The sequence below is a fragment of the Macaca thibetana genome, chromosome 20 (genome assembly GCF_024542745.1).
Source record: "Macaca thibetana thibetana isolate TM-01 chromosome 20, ASM2454274v1, whole genome shotgun sequence".
In the NCBI taxonomy this organism is placed as follows: Eukaryota; Metazoa; Chordata; class Mammalia; order Primates; family Cercopithecidae; genus Macaca; species Macaca thibetana.
In genome coordinates this window covers 70,402,659-70,419,711 of record NC_065597.1, presented here as the reverse complement: position 1 = coordinate 70,419,711, position 17,053 = coordinate 70,402,659, and the positions used below count along the sequence as shown (strand labels likewise).

Genomic DNA, 17,053 nt, shown 5'->3' with positions numbered 1-17,053 from the left:
GGAGAGAGGAAGGTGCTGAGCACATCCATGTGTTCTCCCACCAGTGTGTCCTGAGCACCTACTATGTGCTGCCCACTGTGAGAGCTGTTAGGGATGAAACAGGGAGCACAGCAGGGTAGGGGCAGCCATCGGGAGCTTAGTGGGGAGACAGTTGTGCAACATGGTTCCAGCGTTTGGGGTGGGAGAGCTCAGGGAGTACAGGGGCCTAGGATCCTGGGCAGAATCGTGGAAAGGACACAACCTCCCCAGTCACTCTTTCCTCCACTGCCTCCCTGGCCTCCCCGGCCTCCCCTGTCTCTCCTGCTTTTGAGGTAGGCCAGGAGCTGCTGGTGCCCACTTAGCCTGTCCTGGACTCTGGGTGTAGCACCTCAATGTCCGGAAAATACCCCCGGTTCAGCTCATCACACAGCCAAGGAAGGAGCTCCACACTGACACTAAGGGTGCATCCTGGGCTCATTCATCGGTGCTTGCCTCCAAGATATTTCTCCACGTCTCCTCCCTTTGCCCACCTGCATTGTCTCTGTGCCTGAGCCCTGGCTGGGGGCCCGCAAGGATCCCCTATCTCCTCTGTCCCCGCACGGTGGGGTCCCAGCTGATCTGTCTGCCCACCACACCTCTCTCCCCTTGCTCACCACGCTCCAGCCTCACAGTCCTCTCTCTGCTTCTTTCCCAGCCTCTGGGCTTTTGCACACGCTATTCCCTCTGCCTGAACACCCTGCACTGGGCTGAGAACAACTCTGAGACATTTCTCAGCTGTTGCTTCCTTTGGAACAGCCGCCGCTACTGTTCTCTCCCAGCTCCAAGACCTGCTGAGCCTCCTGTCTTTTTCAGTTCCCATGCACCCAGCACTTCTCCTTGGCCTCCTTTTGCCCAACTGACAATGTCCATTCTCAACGCCTTCTCACCCAGCGCTGAGCCCCACTGGGTGAAGGCAATGCCTGTCATGTTCACCACAATATCCCCTCCCCCATCACCGCGCCTGGTCCACAGTGACGCTCAAAAAATATCTATTGGCAGGCTATTGAAGATGCATTCATGTCATCCTGCAGGCGGAATTCTCCACGAGTTTTGAGCAGCCTCGGTTTTCCCACCACCTCCAAATCATGCAAGACACAGGGTAAGAGCAGACAAGGTGGCTGTGGCCGATGTCCACCCTCTCGGGGCGTCCCTTCTCTTCCCTCCTCCTTGAGGCAGGGAGACCATGAGGATGCAACCTGGCTGGGGCGGGGAGGAGGTGCAGGGCCTGACCACCGGCAGGGGACAGCGACAGCCTGGGCCGGGGCAGGTAAGCGCGGCGCAGGCTCGGGCCCGGCGTGTCCGCGGTGCTCGCGAGAGGCCAGCAGAGGGCGCCAGAGAGCCAGGAGCGGCCCGCGAAGGAGCCCGCGCCGGCCCCGATGCCCAGCTCAGCGCCGCGCGGACGCACCGAGCCCGCGCTCAGACGCCCCAGCTCCGCCGAGAGGCCGCTCGCGCCGGGTCCTTCCTCTTCCCCAAGTGCAGGTAGAGCCCCCGGAGCCATGGCCAGCCCTTCCGGCAGCTCCGAAGCCACGGGCAAGCCCCGAGGCAGGGATGGCCGGCCCAGGAGGGAGGAGGACGATGTCCCTCCGGAGGAGAAGAGGCTGCGGCTGGGGCTGGAGGGGGGAAGCGCACAGCCCGAGGACGGGGAGGACGCGCCGCGGCCAGGCAGGGAGGAGACCGGCACCCAGACAGGTGGCGACGGCAGAGGAGTAAGTGACGGGGGCGCGGGGGTCCGGGGGCGCGGGGGTGGCGGGGGCGCAGGGTGGGGGCGGCGGGAGGCTCCGTGGCCGGCCCCGGGTTGAAGTTGGTAACTGAGCGGCAACTCCCGCGGGCGCGGAGTGACAGCTTGTGACGGCCTCCGAGACGCCAGCTGCCCCTTCTCCGGTGTGTGGCTTCGACTTCCTGATTCTCCCACGACGTCCCTGGCCGTGAGACCCGCTGGACTCTGCGGCTGGCCAAAAGGGGAGGGGGAGCCCCGCGTCTCGGGGGCCCCCAGCAGGGGAAGGGGCGGGGGTTGCGCTGGGCATCCTGTCTGGGGCATCTGTCTGGGACTCTGTCGGTGCCTCTCACCTGGCGAGGGGCTTGTGGAGGGGGTGGGGGGAAGTCCCTGGCGCCAGGCTTGGGCAAGCCCCGCTCTGCTGGGCTGCGGGCTGGCAGCGCTCACCCAGCTCCTCACCTGCCCCGCATCTTCCTGTTTTTCTTCCCATTCTGGTTGGGCAGCGAGAGTTGAGAGGAGGCAGATGGCTTCATCCCAGAAATCGCTCTCCTCTTTCCATTCCCACAGAGAGGGACAGAGAGGCAAAGTTCCTCGCATCCCCCGGGGCGCCGTCCCCGTGAGCGCCCCGTGTCCCGCACACGTGGGCCCCTGAGTCACCCGGCCTGTGTGTGTGGGATGGGGCTCCGTGGCCAGCCTGGCCTCCTGGGGTTCACTTTCTGCTTTCCTACCCCCAACTCTTCCTGTGTGGCTTTGCTGGCCTTCCGCTGGGGAGGCACATGGGTTTGGAGGGGAGACGAGGGCCCCCTGGAGAGCTGTACCCCTCAGTGAGGGCTGCCACCTTGATGGTTTTTGATGGATAATGGGGTTGACCTCTTTGTTCCTTGCAAATGTTTTTATGTTTGACCATTTGCTCAGCTGGGCTTGTCTTAATAATTTGATTCGTGGTTAATGAGCCCCACATGGGAGAGAGGGCGGCCTTCAATTCTGAACCCATTTAGGCAGCACGGGCAGCCCTCCTCGCCGTCGGCTGCATCAGAGTCCCCCTGCCCAGGCTTGGAGATGCTGCCGGATGCTGTCTGGGAGGCTTGGTCATGGTGACATCCTTATCTCCCCGTGCACGTTACTGCATTCAGAGCTTGGGTCACCTGGACACTGAACTCAGGTGAATTTTGTTTGAGATCCCCGGAGAAGGACAGTTCTCTGGAAGGTTTTCCAGGACCCATCACGGAAAGGATGAGAAGGGAGAGGTCCTGGTCCGGGACACAGTTACAATGGGAGTGTAACACTGGGAAACTTTATTGCGTGAAGTCCTTGTCACTCCCTCTACCTCCCTCTTTTACGTGGACTCTGCCAAAGACCAGGATATCAGAATGCAGTGAAGTGACGGAGTAATCCTAGCACTTTGAGAGGCCGAGTGGGGAGGATCGCTTGAGCCCAGGAGTTTGAGACCAGCCTGGGCAACTGGCAAGTGGTGAAGCCTCATCTCTACCAAAAAAACAAAAAACAAACAAAAAAACAAACAAAAAAAAAAACAAACAAAGCCAGGTATGGTGGTGTGTGTCTGTAGTCCCAACTACTGGGGAGGCTGAGGTGGGAGGATTGTTAGAGCCTGGAAGGTCGGGCTGCAGTGAGCTGTGATCGTGCCACTGCACTCCAGCCTGGGTGACAAAGTGAGACCCTGTCTCAAGGAAAAGAGAGAGAGACAGACCCACAAGAGTCTTAAGCCAGAATCTCCATGTTAAAATGCTTTCTGGAGGCTAAAAGGATTATATATTGATAAGGAAATATTTAAAAGGCAGAAACCCCACTGAATTTTTTGGTCTACAAAGGGAAATGGGAATCCCGTGATCTGAAGGATGATGGAGGAACTGAACAGACACCGTCCTTGTTTCCTGAGTCTGAATATGGTACCCTTTTTTCAGGGTGCCTGTATCTGCTCAGTCCGGCGGCCCCTCGAAAAGAGGGAATCTTGAGTTTCAAACTTAAAATTTGGCCCACTGCCCATAATGCTCGCCAGACACATTCCTTTTCCTTTTTAGTTTCTATGGGAATACTCTGTTTGAAGAACCCATGAGGCAGTGTCAGGCTGGTGTGAGGATCAGCAGTGATTTCTTTGAGGAGGAGAGCCCGTTGCTTCACTCATAGGCCATGTCTGAGTGGATCTAGAAGAACAGAGTGCCCTTTTATGAGATTTTGTCTGCGTAGACCATTAGCTTGGTAAAAATGTCAAAACCATCCTCGTTCTTTAATAGCAGATTATTTTGGACTTTTCTCTGCAAGAAGCAGCATGGGCTTTCAGATGCTTTTAAGGATAAAATGTTCTTTCTCATCAGCAGGCCTGGTGCTCTGGATGGCTGAGGTTTTAATGTGACTGGGTGTCCCTTGGAGTGGCTCCCAGGCTGTGCTCTTGCGGTTGGGTGGCAAGGGGTTGCTTTATTCGGTGGTGGCTAGAGGGTGTTTTAGCAGGTAAATCGAGACCCCAGGAGTCCCTGAGCGCCCAGGCCTGCTGCAGGGCATGTATTTATGGTGGAGGGTGAGGGGCGTTGATTCCCTGCCAGTATCAGAAGTTTCACAGGCTTCTTGTGTATCCACAAACACCCACCCCAGTGAGAAGGCATAGAAACCCTGGCCCTCTCCAAGCCTTTATTGACTCCCTGTAAATAATCCCAGTATGTGTCTGACCCACAGCTCTTCCTGGAAGGACAGAAAAGTCTCTCTTAGGTATTTGGTTATCAACCTCAACCATTCAATCCACCTTCCCCAAGACCAGGCACCTCAGCAGAGATTTCTGGGTTGTCAGGCGGAACCGAGCATTCAAGGGTAATAACTCATGGGAGTCCCTGAAATCCCTGATGGACGCACCAGGTAAAAGCATCCAGGGTTGAAAACAGATCGGGAAGGTTATTGTCAGCCTGAGGCTCCTGTAGAGGTTCGTCCATGTTGCAGGTGTTTTCCCTTCTTGTTGGGGAGAAACCTGGGTTTCTCAGCTTTGGCACAGTCACAACATTTGGGGTCAGACCATTCGTGGCGGTGGTGGGGTTGTCCTGTGCACTGTAGGATGGTTAGCAGCATCTCTGGTCTCCATCCTCTAGGTGCCATTCTCCCCTCCCAGTTACGTCTACCCCAAATGTCTCCAGACAGTTTCAGATGCCATGGGGCAAGGGAGTGGTACATGAGCAAAACCACCCCCGTTGAGAGACATTGGTCTACACTTGTGGAAACGTTTGAGGGTGAGAGTGTTGATCTTGGGTCCCTGCTGTACCCTTTAGGAGCAATGCGGTCTTGGGAAATTAATACTACTCCAGGGGTCTCAGTTTTCTCATCTATAAAATGGAGATCAATGAGATATACTTTCATAGGAAGGTTATATGGGATTTACTGAGATAGTAAGACAGTACATGGAAAATGCTGGGCATAGTATTTATTTTTGATTTTTTTTTTAAATTTTAAGACAGAGTCTCACTTGTTGCCCAGGCTGGACTGTAGTGGCATGATCTCCGCTCACTGCAACCTCTACCTACCGGGCTCAAATGATTCTCCTGCCTCAGCCTCCAAAGTAGCTGGGATTACAGGTGCCTGCCACCACGCCTGGCTAATTTTTGCATTTTTAGTAGAGAGGTGGTTTCACCATGTTGGCCAGGCTTTTCTCAAACTCCTGACCTAAGGTGATCCGCCCACCTCGGCCTCCCAGAGTGCTGAGATTACAGGTGTGAGCCACCGTGCTGGGCTGGGCATAGCGTTGTAACGGACAAAGCACAAAATACTTGGGCAATATCTTTTTACATTTGGGTTGTGTAGACTCCATCCTCCATCCCCTCATGCACTGGTGCGGTGCAGAGCAGAGTATCACCCACCTCGACTGCAGAGTGGATTTGGGTGGCATCTTGGCTTTCTGCACAAGACTGGCCTGTTCCCCACCACATCCCCCTGGTTCTCAGGGTCCAAGATTCCAGGAGGCAGAGACGTGGGCAGGCAGGGCAGGTGGCCCACCCAATTCATTCCCACGCTGGGGACTTGCAGAGCCGGCTCCCCAAGACAGGGTGTTTGGACCAACATCTGGGTTTTTGGATTTCCATTTGAGCACAGCTGGACTACACAGGCTGAAGCTCTCTCTGCCGAGATATAGATATTTCCCTGGCAACGATCTTTCAAGCTGACAGGAAGACACGGCCACCCGCTGGAATGCGGTGTGTCTGCCGTGGCGCTCTTGTAATTTGTGAGGCAGGCTCCTGAGGAATGCAGTGCATAAGTGGGAGATGGTGGGAAGTTCTCACATCCTCCCCTGGACGAAAGTGCTGCCTGCACAGGTTGGTGGACGGTCCTTCGAGCAGGAAGAAGACACGGAGCACGTTCCTGTTAGCTGTGACAGAGAGGGGCAGGATACACACTGGACAATTCAAGCCCCTCCAGAGAAGCAAGTCTCACTGTGCTGGGAGTACTTGTGGAGTGGGAGCCGTGTTGCCCTGGCCTTTAATTCTTTCAGGAATATTTAACCACAGGGCTGGCAGGCTGGATCTTGATGTGTGTTTCTCAGTTGGAAAGACTTTGGACCATAGGAAAATGTCTCAATTCTTTGAATTTCATGAAGGTGGTCATTGTTTCTTTTGGTGGCCTCTGGAACGTGACACAGAACTCAAGGGACAGGAAGGAGATGAGTTGGAGGCTGGGACAGGGGTCCCTGGCAGGGATGCTGGTGACTCACGTGATGGTGTTGGAGATGTGTGGAGTCCAGTGCCTGATTTGGGGAATGTTCGTGGGATATGTTCCAAAGGACTTATGGACCTATTAGGTACTGGAGGTGAAGGGTCAAGTTTGACCTCAGGGCTACAGTGTCAGGCAAGAACAGGAAGTCGATGTTGGACTCATTGGCTGAGGTTGCTTGGAACCCAGGAGGCAATGTGGGCCGGGACAGATGGGTGTGGGGCTGGGAGGGCAGGTCTGGGCTGGAGACTCACTGGGGCCTGGGAGACATCCCAGGTAGATGGTGGTTGAGGCTATGGAAATGACTGTGATTGCCGGGGATGAGAGTGGAGACAGACAAGATGGGGGTTTTGCTCTAAGCCTGGGGAACCCACCTCCCAGGTTCAAGGGATTCTCCTGCCTCAGCCTCCCATGTAGCTGGGAATGCAGGTGTGCGCCACCATGCCCTACTAATTTTTGTTTTTTTAGTAGAGATGAGGTTTGGCCAGGCTGGTCTCAAATGGCTGACCTCAAGTGATCTGCCCACCTTGGCCTCCCAAAGTGCTGGGATTGTAGGCGTGAGCCACCATGCCTGACCATTTTTAAATATTAATTTTTATGAAATATTTTCAAACACATTTTACTGTACATTGGAAAAGTCAATCATGATTTGAAAACTTTATCAAAATCCAATCAAATGTCAATTAACTGTTTAATTGTGGCTAGGTAAGGACACTGTTTTGACCAAAACATATTAGAACAATGACCACTTATAGAAATAATCTATGTTTTAATGTCTTCGTTGAATTAAATAATCTTTTATATTCTGGCCAGGCACAGTGGCTCACACCTGTAATCCCAGCACTTTGGGAGGCCAAGGCCGGCGGATCACCTAAGGTCGGGAGTTCGAGACCAGCCTGGCCAACATGGCGAAACTGTCTCTACTAAAAATACAGAAATTAGCCGGGTGTGATGGCACACACCTGTAATCCCAGCTACTTGGGAAGCTGAGGCAGGAGAATCATTTGAACTCAGGAGGCAGAGGTTGCAGTGAGCTGAGATCGTGCCACTGCACTCTAGCCAGCCTGGGTGACAGAGCAAGACTCTGTCTCAAAAAAAAAAAAAAAAAAAAAATTCTGGATTTTATTATTTTATTTTATTTTTTTTTTGAGATGGAGTCTCGCTCTGTCGCCCAGGCTGGAGTGCAGTGGCGCCATCTCGGCTCACTGCAAGCTCCGCCTCCCGGGTTCACGCCATTCTCCTGCCTCAGCCTCCCGAGTAGCCGGGACTACAGGCGCCCACAACCGCGCCCAGCTAATTTTTTGTATTTCTAGTAGAGACGGGGTTTCACCGTGGTCTCGATCTCCTGACCTTGTGATCCGCCCGCTTTGGCCTCCCAAAGTGCTGGGATTACAGGCGTGAGCCACCGTGCCCGGCCCTGGATTTTATTTTTAATAATTACTTTTGTAAAGAGAATATCTTCTTTTTTGGAGTTGTTTAACTGACAAAAATTATGTACAAAAGGGTATACAACATGATGTGATTGAAATATGTATATATTATGAAATGGTTAAATCAAGCTAAATAACATCACCTCCCAGAGTTATTTTTTTTTGTGGTGAGAACACTTAAAAAATCTACTCTCTTAGTGATTTCTAAGTGTCTGATATGTTGTTATTAACTATAGGTACTATGTTGTCCCATGGATCTCTTGAACTTACTCTTCCTCTCTAAAAATGACATTCTGTGTCCTTTGATTGGCATCTGCCCACTTCCCCACCCTGGCAACCATCATTCTGCTCTGCTTCTATGAATTCAACTTTTTTCTTTTTTCTTTCTTTTTTTTTTTTTGAGACAATCTCATTCTGTTGCCCAGCGTGTAGTGCAGGAGTGTGATCTTGGCTCACTGCAGCGTTGACCTCCCACGCTCAATCAATCCTCCCACCTTGGCCTCCTGAGTATCTGGGACTACAGGCATGCACCATCATGCTCCACTGATTTTTGTATTTTTTGTAGAGATGGGGTCTTGCTGTGTTGTGCAGGCTGGTCTCGAATTCCTGGGCTCAAGCAATCTGCTGGCCTCAGCCTCCCAAAGTGCTGGGATTACAGGTATAAGCCACCATGCCTGGCCGAATTCAACTTTTTAAGATTCCACATATAAGTGAGATCGTGTGGTATTTGTCGTTCTGTGCCTGGCTTATTTCACTTAACATAATATTCTCCAGGCTCATCCATGTTGTCTCAGATGGTAGGATTTCCTTCTTTTTGAAGGCTAAGTAGTATTCCATTGTGTACATACACCACATTGTTGCTGGAAGTTTAATGGAGGCCAGTTGGGGGAGCAGGGGGAAAAGATTCACTGTAAGTCAAGATGCTCCAGCACCTACCCAGGATGTGTGCAGGATGCTCCTGGTCTTGAAAACTGTGGTTTGTGGGACTCCGAAGCCCCTGTCCTTCCACGATGCTTGCTGTCCCGTTATCACATTTCCTTGGAGGAGAACCCAACCTTGGTGGAGAGCCCTGCTGTGGCCGTGTCCCTCGGCATGAGATGGCAAAGGATGGTGCTGCTGGGAGACACTTACCTCTGCATACTGGGGGCTGTTTGCCTTCTCCATTCTTTCTCCAAGTATCTGAGCAGCTCCTCTGTGCCAGGTGCTGGTCTACAAGATGTATCGATCCTTGGAGATCATGCTGTAGCAGAGGAGACAGGCTACAGCCCACAGGTCAGAACCAGCCCCCTGCTGTTCATACAAATAAAGTTTTATTGGAACATGGCCACACCCATTTCAGTGCATACTGTCTATGGCTGTTTTCCTGCTGCAATGGAGAGTTGAATAGTTGGGACTGAGACTCTACGGCCTGCAAAGCTGAACTCTTTACCATCTGGCCCTCAAGAGAAAGAAAAAAATTGCTGATCCTTGTACCCTGAGAGTCTTAGGTTAAGAGGACTTTGTACCACCCTGACGTCCCAGGGGACCGTGAGTCTAGCCACCCTTGAAATGTACACAACTCTGGCCTAGGGGTGCAGCAGGTCAGTCCCAGTTTTGCAGGTCTTTGGTATCAGGTGCACCGCCCAGGATTTTGAGTGGGGTTTCCTCACCACTGTGGCTGGGCACTGGGCGAGTATGCTTTCTGATTTTGTATGGGGAAGAGAAAGGAGGGAGGAAATGGCAACTTGTTGCCCTGTTCTAAGCATTTTCCTAAGATGGGTGTCCAGGCAAGGGCTTGGGATCTCACCTTGCACAGCTTACAAAACCCAGTGAGGACAGCTGTGTTGGCGCTGCCACTCTGAGGGATGGAACCCTCAAATGACTAGGAAGGGAGAGAAAAGCATGGTTTCTGCAAGCACAAGAACTGGCGTTATTGAAATTAACATTTCCCCCAAGTTTTATAATGTCTAGGCATGCATATTTAAGTGTCTGCCTCAAAAGCTCTTGCTAATAACCAGATGGTGCATTTAATTTCCTTTTTTTGTTCTCTGAGCAACATGCAGCTTCCTGCACAGTCCTCCTTGCAGGCAACTGTGCTGAGGTGACAGTCCTCCTGACTGTCCGCACAGATCCCGGGGGCCTCTGAGAGCCCTGTATTCTGGGGACAGCCTTTCCCCTTCTATTCGGCCCCAGCTGGAAGGGGGCAGGTTACCCACAGCCTAGCACAGGGCTCCTGCCTTAGCTTCTCTAAGGAATCTGGCTCCCTCTGACCCTCTAGACCTCACCAGCTGAGGATCAGAGCCCCGGGGCAGGGGCCGGGGGTGGGTGTGAGGTGGGGGGGTGCAGGGCGTGGTGGGGTGGTCTGAGAGTGCAGCTCTGGAAGGGGGCAGGGCAGGCCCAGGAGAAGTCGCGTGGGAGAGACTGCAAAGAGATGGCAGAGTTAGGACAAGAGGGCTGGGTGCGGTGGCTCACACCTGTAATCAAAGCACTTTGGGAGGCCGAGGTGGGCAGATCACCTGAGGTCAGGAGTTCGAGACCAGCCTGGCCAACATGGTGAAAGCCTGTCTCTACTAAAAATACAATAATTAGCCGGGTGTGGTGTGGACACCTGTAATCCCAGCTACTCGGGAAGCTGAGCCAGGAGAATTGTTTGAACCCAGGAGTGGAGGTTGCAGTGAGCTGAGATTGAGCCACTGCACTCCAGCCTGGGTGACAGAGCAAGACTCCGTCTCAAAAAAAAAAAAAAAAAAAAAAAAGTTAGGAGAAGGGGAGGAGGGAAGAGAAGGGAGCTGTGGGACAGCAGCCAGGACCTTAAAGGCACAGAAGAGGAAGCTTGGATTTCCAGTTCCAAAGGATGTGAAGACAAAGATACACACCTTCAGCCTGCTCCAGGTGAGGCTGGGCTCTGTGTATTTTCCTTGTTTTCCTTTTCCTTGTGTTCAGGGTGTTGTAGAAACAGGTACATAGGGACTCTGTGTAGCGCCTGTTCTCATGGCCTTCGGGAAGCATGGGGTGCCCTGGTTTCCTTGGCTTCGTGTCCCCCTTTCCTCCTGCCACCCCTGACTGTGCACCCCACCTTGTCCCTCTGACCACCCTCCTGGAGGGGGCCTGGCCAGGGCTTGTGTCCTTGCTAGTCTCTGGGGAGGAAGACTCTGTGACTTGAAAGCCTGTCGACTTAAATTGCAAGGTGTGGGTGCCTGGGGGGGACATCCGCAGCCCTCTTGACTGATCCATTTATGGTTTTTTTGACTCTGTTCTTTGTTGTCCTGATGGAGGGGTAAGCCCCTGCCTTCTACCTTTCCTGCCTTGAACTCTTGCAATTAGGCCAGATGGGAGGGTCCTGTGGTCTGAGTCTAACTTCTTAGTTTGTGTTCTGCTTATTAAAAATACAAATTTTTATTTGTTCATTTGTAAATAATTCAAGCAATGCAGGCCGGGCGCAGTGGCTCAAGCCTGTAATCCCAGCACTTTGGGAGGCCGAGACGGGCGGATCACGAGGTCAGGAGATTGAGACCATCCTGGCTAACACGGTGAAACCCCGTCTCTACTAAAAAATACAAAAAACTAGCCGGGCGTGGTGGCGGGCGCCTGTAGTCCCAGCTACTCGGGAGGCTGAGGCAGGAGAATGGAGTAAATCCGGGAGGCGGAGCTTGCAGTGAGCTGAGATCTGCCCACTGCGCTCCAGCCTGGGCGACAGAGCGAGACTACGTCTCAAAAAAAAAAAAAAAAAAATTAAAAAAAAAAAAAAAGAATTCAAGCAATGCAGACCAGCTGTGGTGGCTCACACCTACAATCCCAGCACTTTTGGAGGCCGAGGCGGGCGGGACAGGAGTTTGAGACCAGCTTGGCCAACATGGTGAAATCCTGTCTCTACAAAAAATACAAAAGTTAGCTGGGCTTGGTGGTGCATGCCTGTAATCCTAGTTATTTGGGAGGCAGAGGCAAGAGAATCACTTGAACCCAGAAGGAGCAGGTTGTAGTGAGGAGGAGGTTGCAGCAAGCCGAGATTGTGTCCCTGGACTCCAGCCTGGGTAATAGAGTGAGACTGTATCTCCAAAAAAAAAAAAAAAAAAAAAAAAAAAAAAAAAAAGAATTTATATAGAAAACAAAAAACAAAACTTGCCTTTGTTTTGCTTTTCTTGGTCTTGCTTCTCAGAGGTAACACTGGGAAGGGTTACTTTTCCACACCTTTTTCTTTTATTTTTTATTTTAAGTTCTGGGATACATGTGCTGAACGTGCAGGTCTGTTACATAGGTATACATGTGCCATGTTGGTTTGCGGCACCTATCAACCCGTCATCTAGGTTTTAAGCCCTGCATGCATTGGGTATTTGGCCTAATGCTCTCCCTCCCCTTGTTCCCCACCCCATGACAGGCCCTGGTGTGTGTTGTTCCCCTCCCTGTGTCCATGTGTTCTCATTGTTCAACTCCCACTTATGAGTGAGAATATGCGGAGTTTGGTTTTCTGTTTTTGTCCACACCTTTTTCCTCTCTGCACACAAGCACATGTATTTGCACATAAGTGTTTATTGTAACCTTTTCTAAAAAATAAAAATGGAATAATGCTATGTTTATTCTTTGGAAAAGCCTGCTTTTCAGGCAGCATGTCTTTGACGTTGTCTCACGTTGGAACCTGGGCACCACCTTCTTCTCCCGGCAGTTATTCCGATGGGTGGATGCACCATACTTCACTTAACCAGCCCTGCACCGATACGTCTTTGGATGGTTTCTGCCTTTTCCCAGTCGCAGACGGTGTTCTGATGAATTACCTCGCACACATCACTTTGTGCTCTGTGCCTGCATTTCTGTGAGATGTTCCTGGAGGTGGGCTGTCTAGGTCAGAGGGGAGGTCTGTGCTAAATTTGCATCCTGTTCTAAATTCCATCCAGTCATCTGGCTCCCTGAGGACTCACATGGTACTGTCCTATGTAGACATCATCTTCTGCAGATGATGGCACGACTGCCTCTCTTTCTCTCTCTTTTTTTTTTTTTTTTTTGAGACGGAGTCTGGCTGTGTCGCCCAGGCTGGAGTGCAGTGGCGCGATCTCGGCTCACTGCAAGCTCCGCCTCCCGGGTTCACGCCATTCTCCTGCCTCAGCCTCCCGAGTAGCTGGGATTACAGGCGCCCACCACCATGCCTGGCTAATTCTTTGTGTTTTTAGTAGAGACAGGGTTTCACCGTGTTAGCCTGGATGGTCTCGATCTCCTGACCTCGTGATCCACCCGCCTCGGCCTCCCAAAGTGCTGGGATTACAGGCTTGAGCCACCGCGCCCGGCCTGCCTCTCTTTCTTTTACTCAGACCAGTCTGCACCCTGGTGTCCTGTGGGGGGTCCAGCCCCTACCCACTTGCCTGCCCCCACCCCACAGTGCCCCCAGCCCCTGCTGACAGGGACTATGGTTTCTGAGCTCTGGCAGGCTGCCTCACTCTGGAGAAGTTTGCCTTCTCAAACATTCCTGGCAATGTTATTGCAAATCCCAAGGCCTGCGTTTGCCTTCTTCAGGCCTCAGTTTTCTCATAAGTGAAATGGGGATAATGTGATACTACTGTCTGCATCCCAGAGCTGCTGTGAGGGTTCAGTGAGATCACTGTTGAGAGCGCGTTCACAGCGCCGGCCTCGTGCTCAGTCAGCACCTGTGGGGCAGGGCTGTCGCTGATGCAGTGTTGACTGTCATTGCTAGACTGTGGCTTTAACAGGGCCAATGTCTTTTGTGCTGAGCCCAGAGTCACCCCAGTACCTGCTGTGTTTCTAGAGTGATTGAGTGGCAGGGTCAGAGACTGGGGTAATGGCAGCAGAAGCAGAGGAAAGAAGTGGGGCTTCTAATAGGTCCTGAACTTTAAGATGAAGCATTCTTGCCAAGGTTTGGGGCTGTGCTGTGTGTTCTAGGCCCGAGACTAGAAGCTGGGCCTGGCTGCAGCCCCGGCTGAGCTGGGGAGGTGCAGGTCACCATCTTGCTTCATTAGGACGCCTCCAAGCCCAGCTTAGACCTGGATGCCAGGTGACCCCCTGTTTAGTGTAATCTCAGAGGACAGGGAAGTGTGCAAGGGTGGGGACCCTCATCACCGCCCTTGACTCTGTAAGGCATATGGGTTTGTACATGTGTGTGAGCATGGGCGTGGCTTCTCTGAATTTCCAAGCTGGAGGTTGTGTTTATGCAGAGTTAGGCTTGCCAGGTAAAATACAGGAGGTCCAATTAAACCTGAATTTCTCATTAACCATTTTTTTTTTTTTTGGTGCAGATATATCCCATGCAATATTTGGGACCTACTTACCCTAAAAAATGATTTGTAGTTTATCTGACATTCAGGTTTAACTGGTATCCTGTCTTTTCACTTGCTGTGTATGACAGCCCTGTGGGGGGGTTATCAGTGTGCATTTGTGAGCTACCGTGTGACGGACTCTCTCCAAGTGTCTGTAGGTGCCAGGATGGAGATGGACAGAGAAGAGCCTCTCGGGCTGCTTTATTGGCTTCTAGAGGCTGTGGGGTTGGACACTTCAGCCCCAGGGGCCCGGGCAGCACTGTCCAGCACCTGCCTGCTCCCGTCTCCTCCATGGGGGCTGACTTCCCTACCATCTCTCTCCAAATACGGTGTCAAGAGCTGTCCCATCCGCCCCCATCTGGAGCTCGGCTGCCCAGCCAGACAAGATGGCAAACAGTGTGCAGATGGCTGCAAAGCTTTCCCCAGCTCCTTCTGCAAGGGGCCTGCAGATGAAACGGAAGCCCTTATCCTCACCGCCTCCCCCTTCCAGAAAACCCAGGCAACAGCCACCTCTGAATGCTGCTTTAGAAGCTACTCCCTCCTGGTAATTAAACCACCTCAAACAAATACAGCACTGCATTTCCACCGTAAGCTTGTTCCCATGCACGCGGCCAATTGTCTTGGATCCGCCGGTGTGCCTGATTCATCAGGGCAAGGGTTCCCCTCTCAGGTGCTTGCAGAGAGCTGCTTAATTTTCATCTGAAAGACTGTAGAAACCAGGCCCAGCTTTGGAAGAAAGCCCTTTCTCCCCCTTTAGCAAATTCCATGTCATTCTTTTTTTTCTTTCTTTTTTGAAAGAGAATTTCACTTTTGTTGCCCAGCCTGGAGTGCAATAGTGCAATCTTGATTCACTGCAGTCTCCGCCTCCCGGATTCAAGTGATTCTCCTGCCTCAGCCTCCTGAGTAGCTGGGACTACAGACACCCACCAACACACTGGCTCATTTTTTTTGTATTCTTAGTAGAGAGGGAGTTTCACCATGTTGGCCAGGCTGGTCTTGAACTCCTGACCTCAGGTGATCCACCTGCCCCGGCCTCCCAAAGTGCTGGGATTACAGGCATGAGCCATCACGGCTGGCTGGAATTCTGTGTCGTTCTGGATACTTATCATGACTTCAAGCATCCAGGACTCTGTCCTGGGTATCCTGAGCCTGAGGGTGTATGTGTGTCCAGCTGGCTTGGAAGTTGTTTTCAGGCATGTTGAACTTGGCCTCTGAGTCCCTGGAAGCATCATGTGGGAAATACCACCAAGGAGCCTCATCCTGTGCTCTTAGGAGATAATTTCTATTTAGTCATTTGCTGAATCTGTTACAGACGGGTCTCAATTTCTTGTAAGTCTTGTACGAGGTGGGTGCTGTGATTATCCACATGTTCACTTGCTCTCTCTGGCTCCTTTCAGGCTCTTGCACTTCTTTTGCTCTTGCCTGCCACAGGGCCTTTGCACATCCTGCTCTTTCTGCCTGGAAAGATTTTCCTTCTCCCTGCCTCTTCACCTGGTTATGGTCTCATCTGACAGTGGAGTCCCCACATCCTCAGGGACACCTGGCCGCAATGACTCAGTCATAGCAACCCCCTGTTATCTGCTGTCATAACACCAGGTGCCTCTCTGTGGTAGACACTAGCTCAGCTACAGCTTCCTGGTTCTGTGTGTGATTCTTCCCCTTCAAGACTGGTCACCAGGAGGGCCAGGGCCATGCCTGTTCCTGATTCTCACCTGTGTCTCTGGTGTTTAGCATTTACTTACCTAGAATTTGATTAATGAATGAAGTCATACCCATTTCACAGATGAGAAAGTTGAGGCTCAGGAACATTATGTAACTTGCTCAGTATTAGATGGTGATGGTTTGAAGCCACCTGGCTGGTGGCTGGATGCACACTCTTAACCACTTCACTATCGTTCTTCTCTCACTGTAGTTCTCCAACAGCAGGAGTGAGAGACAACTTTAGGACAGGTGTAACCAGAATCCCAGGGGTTATCCTAGAAGATGGTGTTAGGAACGTACTTGCCTATGGGCCTTCTTACTGTATTGCATAAAATACCCAGTTTTTCTGACTTGCCTTTAGTAAAGACCTTAGCAATATTTGAAGCACAGCTGTCAGTAGGAAAGGGTGGATGTTTGTACTCTTTTTAAAAGGAGTCCATATCGTATTTACTTTGGGGTCTTCCATGCGCCTCTGATCTTCTTTAACTTCAATTATGCAAAATTAACACCTCTTCTCTTGACTGCCTCTCTCTTACCTGTTCAGTTTCTTTTCTGTGTTTGAGATTGTTTAGAATTTTCCCCCAGTACCTCAGCCTGCTTCCCACCTGCTCCCCCACCCAGCTTGTTCTGAATTTTGTCAACAACAGTTCCAGCGTTTAGGGAGGGCGGATTGAAGAAAAGCCTTGGAAAAGGATGAAAGGTGTGATGAAAGGTGAAGATACCTAATGGGCAGGCAGTCATCAGGGTTAATTCAAAGGCTGGAAGAAGGATGACCTGGAGGATTGGAAATGTCTTTGAGCTGAAGGTCATGTGCAGGTGGAAGGAAGAGGGTGAGCCTTTTGGGGTGAACTGCAAGTATTGGATAAGATCCCTGTCCCCATGGTTAGGGAAGCTTGATAAGCATCCTTAATGTGATGGAGGGATTAAGGAACCCCTGGCTATACCTGCCCAGCCTGGCAGTAACATGACACAGCCAAGTTATTGATTATTGGTTGCCCAGCTGTCATCAGCTCCACATCTTCTGTTATAGTGGTAATTTGCATTAGTTATCAATGCCAGTTTTGGCTTTCCTAGTCAATGAAGTGTTCTGAGAGTGGTGACTAAGGCTGGGCACTACCCATAATCATGAGGATTACAGAGGCAAGTCCCCTTGCCCAGCTAGCTGCAGGTGATGAGCACCCTAGGGAAATCATTCAATTCTTTGGAGGACTCCGAATAAATGCTCAAGTCCATCTGTTCATCTGTCCTTC

The 17,053-nt window shown here is 51.6% G+C and overlaps 1 protein-coding gene across 4 annotated transcripts in view; it reads left to right on the top strand.

Annotated features, from left to right (window-relative positions):
• The first annotated feature begins 1,357 nt into the window (after positions 1-1,357).
• Positions 1,358-17,053, top strand: part of RBFOX1 (RNA binding fox-1 homolog 1) — a 2,487,135-nt gene continuing 2,471,439 nt past the window's right edge. For all 4 annotated transcript variants that reach the window (XM_050774301.1, XM_050774299.1, XM_050774300.1 and 1 more), the window contains exon 1: positions 1,358-1,724. In XM_050774301.1, coding sequence (XP_050630258.1) covers positions 1,395-1,724 — 330 coding nt within the window. In that variant the 5' untranslated portion in view covers positions 1,358-1,394. The remainder of the gene's footprint in view (positions 1,725-17,053) is intronic.